At 43.0% G+C, this 2,936-nt stretch overlaps 1 protein-coding gene across 1 annotated transcript; it reads right to left on the bottom strand.

The window, feature by feature from the left end:
- Positions 1-585: 585 nt before the first annotated feature.
- Positions 586-1,186, bottom strand: LOC125534385 (uncharacterized). The gene has a single exon (XM_048697635.2). The coding sequence runs from the start codon at positions 1,023-1,025 to the stop codon at positions 753-755; it is 273 nt and encodes a 90-aa protein (XP_048553592.1). The 5' UTR covers positions 1,026-1,186; the 3' UTR covers positions 586-752.
- Between the last annotated feature and the right edge of the window lie 1,750 nt (positions 1,187-2,936).

The raw sequence follows: 2,936 nt of genomic DNA, 5'->3' as shown, positions 1-2,936 counted from the left end.
CTTTGGCACGAACCGGTACTAAAAAGATGATGGCCTTTAGTACGGGTTGGTGGCTCCAACCGGTATTAAAGACCCCCGGTTGAAGGCACCAACCAGTATTAAAGATGATGCGCTGCCACCCGCAATGCACAATGTTTAGTCTCACCTCGCTTGTGACAGTGAGGAGTACCACGTACGAGTATGAGAGCTGCTAGGGGGAAACCAGAGGAGCAACACATGGTTTCCACTTTCAGCGCCACATGCTTGGTTTCAGCGCTTGTTTGGTAACAGTCACGCATACGTCTGATGAATCAACACAATAAAGAAACGCATGTGAGGTTGACTAATAGTTGAAAGATGCATAATGTACTACCATATTCATATGTTTATAAAACTGAACCGTCGGGTCTAATTCGCAGAAAAAAAAAAGGTTTTGATTATCATCTGTACAAGCTGGCGGAAAAATGTGGACCGGGATCAATGCTCTGCCCATCGAACAGAGCAACGGGCAAAGCTTGCGCCCAACTCGAAACAATAATCTTTCCAAAGAATTTGAAACAAACAGATCAGTTTCAAAGGCAATTCAAACCTTTTTCTTAAGCAGGATAATGTGAACTTGAAGTGGGGGAAGGTTTCGTCATCATCATCATCATCATAGTGATACGTATTTACAATCTGCAGGGAATTGACCAGCCAAGTCACACGGCGTGGTTGTTGCTAGAGGTTTCTAACAGAGGCTGGAGCTAGGAGAAAACACCTCTTGGTAGCTAGTACTAATTGGGACCCCAGCAGCTGAGGTACATGACGGTCCTCAGCCCCTCCTCGGCCTTCTCCGCTCGCCGCCTCTCCGCCACCGCTGCAGCAGACGCCGGAAGCTGCTTTGTGCTCTGTAAGGCGCCACCGTGGACATTTACTCTGGCCTTGGCGGTCCTGTGGATGGACTTGAGCGCGTAGTTCCAGCGGCAGAGCCCGGCCTGGTCCTTGAGCGCCTCCACGGCGCCCACGCTCATCCCCACCATCCACGACGCCTTCGCAGCACCCGCCATGATCTCTCTGTAAGACTGTAACTCTGTTTTTCTCGCCGCGTTGGAGGAGATGATGCCGCTGAATGGTCTGCCTGAACTCTCTGATGCTTGATAGCAGTGAAGTGTGGATTTTGTGGTGGTGAAGGAACTGAGCTGCAAGCTAAACGATGCTTGTTTGTGTTGATGAGAAGAGGAGTGGGAGCCGATGGTGTTATATATACGCGAGGGCAGAGGAAAACAGGCGGCAGCGGACGTTGGTTTTCCAGGATACCGGGTGCTTTCAGAATTCAGGGTTAGTTTGCTCACCTCTCGCTGTCGTTCCAGGATACCGTTGTGTTGTTTTGTTTATTCCTGGCGGAAGAAGTAGCGGTTTTGTCCATTGCGACAGTTTGGGATCGGACAGAGATAAAATTGGAACGACGCATAGATAGCCTGTGTCAATATCCAACGAGCATAATCGAGTTTCTTATTGCGAGCCACTGAACCTGTCGTCCTAGAAATAGCATCAATAATTCAAATAGCCCTCTCATTGTTTCTCAGGCACATGAAAAATTGAACGACTTCTATTTTCAAATAAGAAACGATCATCATCTAATTTTGGCTCATCCATACTGCTTCCTGTTTTGTTATCGGCGTGAAAAGAAATTAAGAATTTTATAGAACTTCAATTCATGCACAGTTTAGAAAACAAATTGCTTTACTACAATAGCTACTTATAAGTTTTGGAATCAGGTTAGCCCTGATGAAATATTTTCTTTGTCTCCCAAGCATGTGTAATATTCCCTTTGTAAAGAAATATAATATCGTTTAGAACATTAGTAGTATTGAACATCCGCATGTTGCTTCACTGAAAGTGATTTTAATGCTAACACAGGCAACACTTTCCATGGCAGCCCGGTGAGAAAATAAATTCGAATCAGTCAAGAAAAAATGAAGAGAAAGATCATTATAAAATATTTAAGAAATTTAAGTGTGCAAAAAATAAAAAATGTTATGAACAACATAGAGTTAGATCAAAATTAGAAGCTTTTGGTTTCAGTTATGCTAACTGGCTTTCATTCCCCGGGAGGCAGCTCACAATGAACCCCCTCACAGCTGTTTGCTCGAGATCAAGCGGTGGCAGTTTTCTCCTAGTTTTAGTTTAATGTCCCCATATTTTTAATGTTTTTCTAGAATATCATGGAGTTTTTGGTTATTTTTATTTCCTTGCTATGAGTTCCTTCTGAATATTTTTTTTAAGTTTTATCTAAATGAAATCCTGCATTTTTATTTGTTTTCTTAATACTCAAAGATAATAAATTTACTAGAGTTATTATTGATATTCGCTGAGCTTCCATAAAATGAAATATAATTTTTATGTCCTCTGTTTCTGAGTTTTGTCCATTGTTTGTGGCAGCTATGTTGTTACGTATGCAAAACCGTCATCTCCTCATTGCTCAAATCTCTTGACATTTCGCAAGGGCCACGGCAATCACAAGAGTTTTACCAAAATACCACACGCTCTTGTGATGATAGCGAGACCACAAGCTTGTGTCCGTTTCAGTTTAAGCCGCCAACTTTTGGCTAAGAAGGCTAGAATCTGAACCGAAGGGCTGGGGTGTTCTAAACAACCAACGCTTCTTTCAAAGCTGGATTTCCCCTAGTTCATTTTTGGCAACTGATGTTTGTTTCACTTTGATGGATTGGAATATGAACCAAAGGGTTATTCTAAACAACCAACATTTCTTTAAAAGTTGACCCCCCCCCCCCTAAGTTCATTTTAGTTAGTGTGCCTCAACTTTTTGGCTTCTCGACCAACCATTCAACTAGTAGTCATCATCACTGTTTGGCCACCGGGCTCGTCAGTGATGATAAAATCATCACCGGCCAGGAACTACTAACGTGTCGTTACCGCATCAGTGAACAATGATGATATAATTTGGCAAGTCGGTG

The sequence above is a fragment of the Triticum urartu genome, chromosome 2A (genome assembly GCF_056163025.1).
Source record: "Triticum urartu cultivar PI428250 chromosome 2A, HENAU_Tu73, whole genome shotgun sequence".
Taxonomy (NCBI): domain Eukaryota; kingdom Viridiplantae; phylum Streptophyta; class Magnoliopsida; order Poales; family Poaceae; genus Triticum; species Triticum urartu.
This window is presented reverse-complemented; position numbering and strand designations above follow the sequence as displayed.

Coding starts and splice junctions, on each gene's coding strand:
- LOC125534385 (XM_048697635.2), bottom strand. CDS start 1,025: ATGGCGGGTGCTGCGAAGGCGTCGTGGATGGTGGGGATGAGCGTGGGC.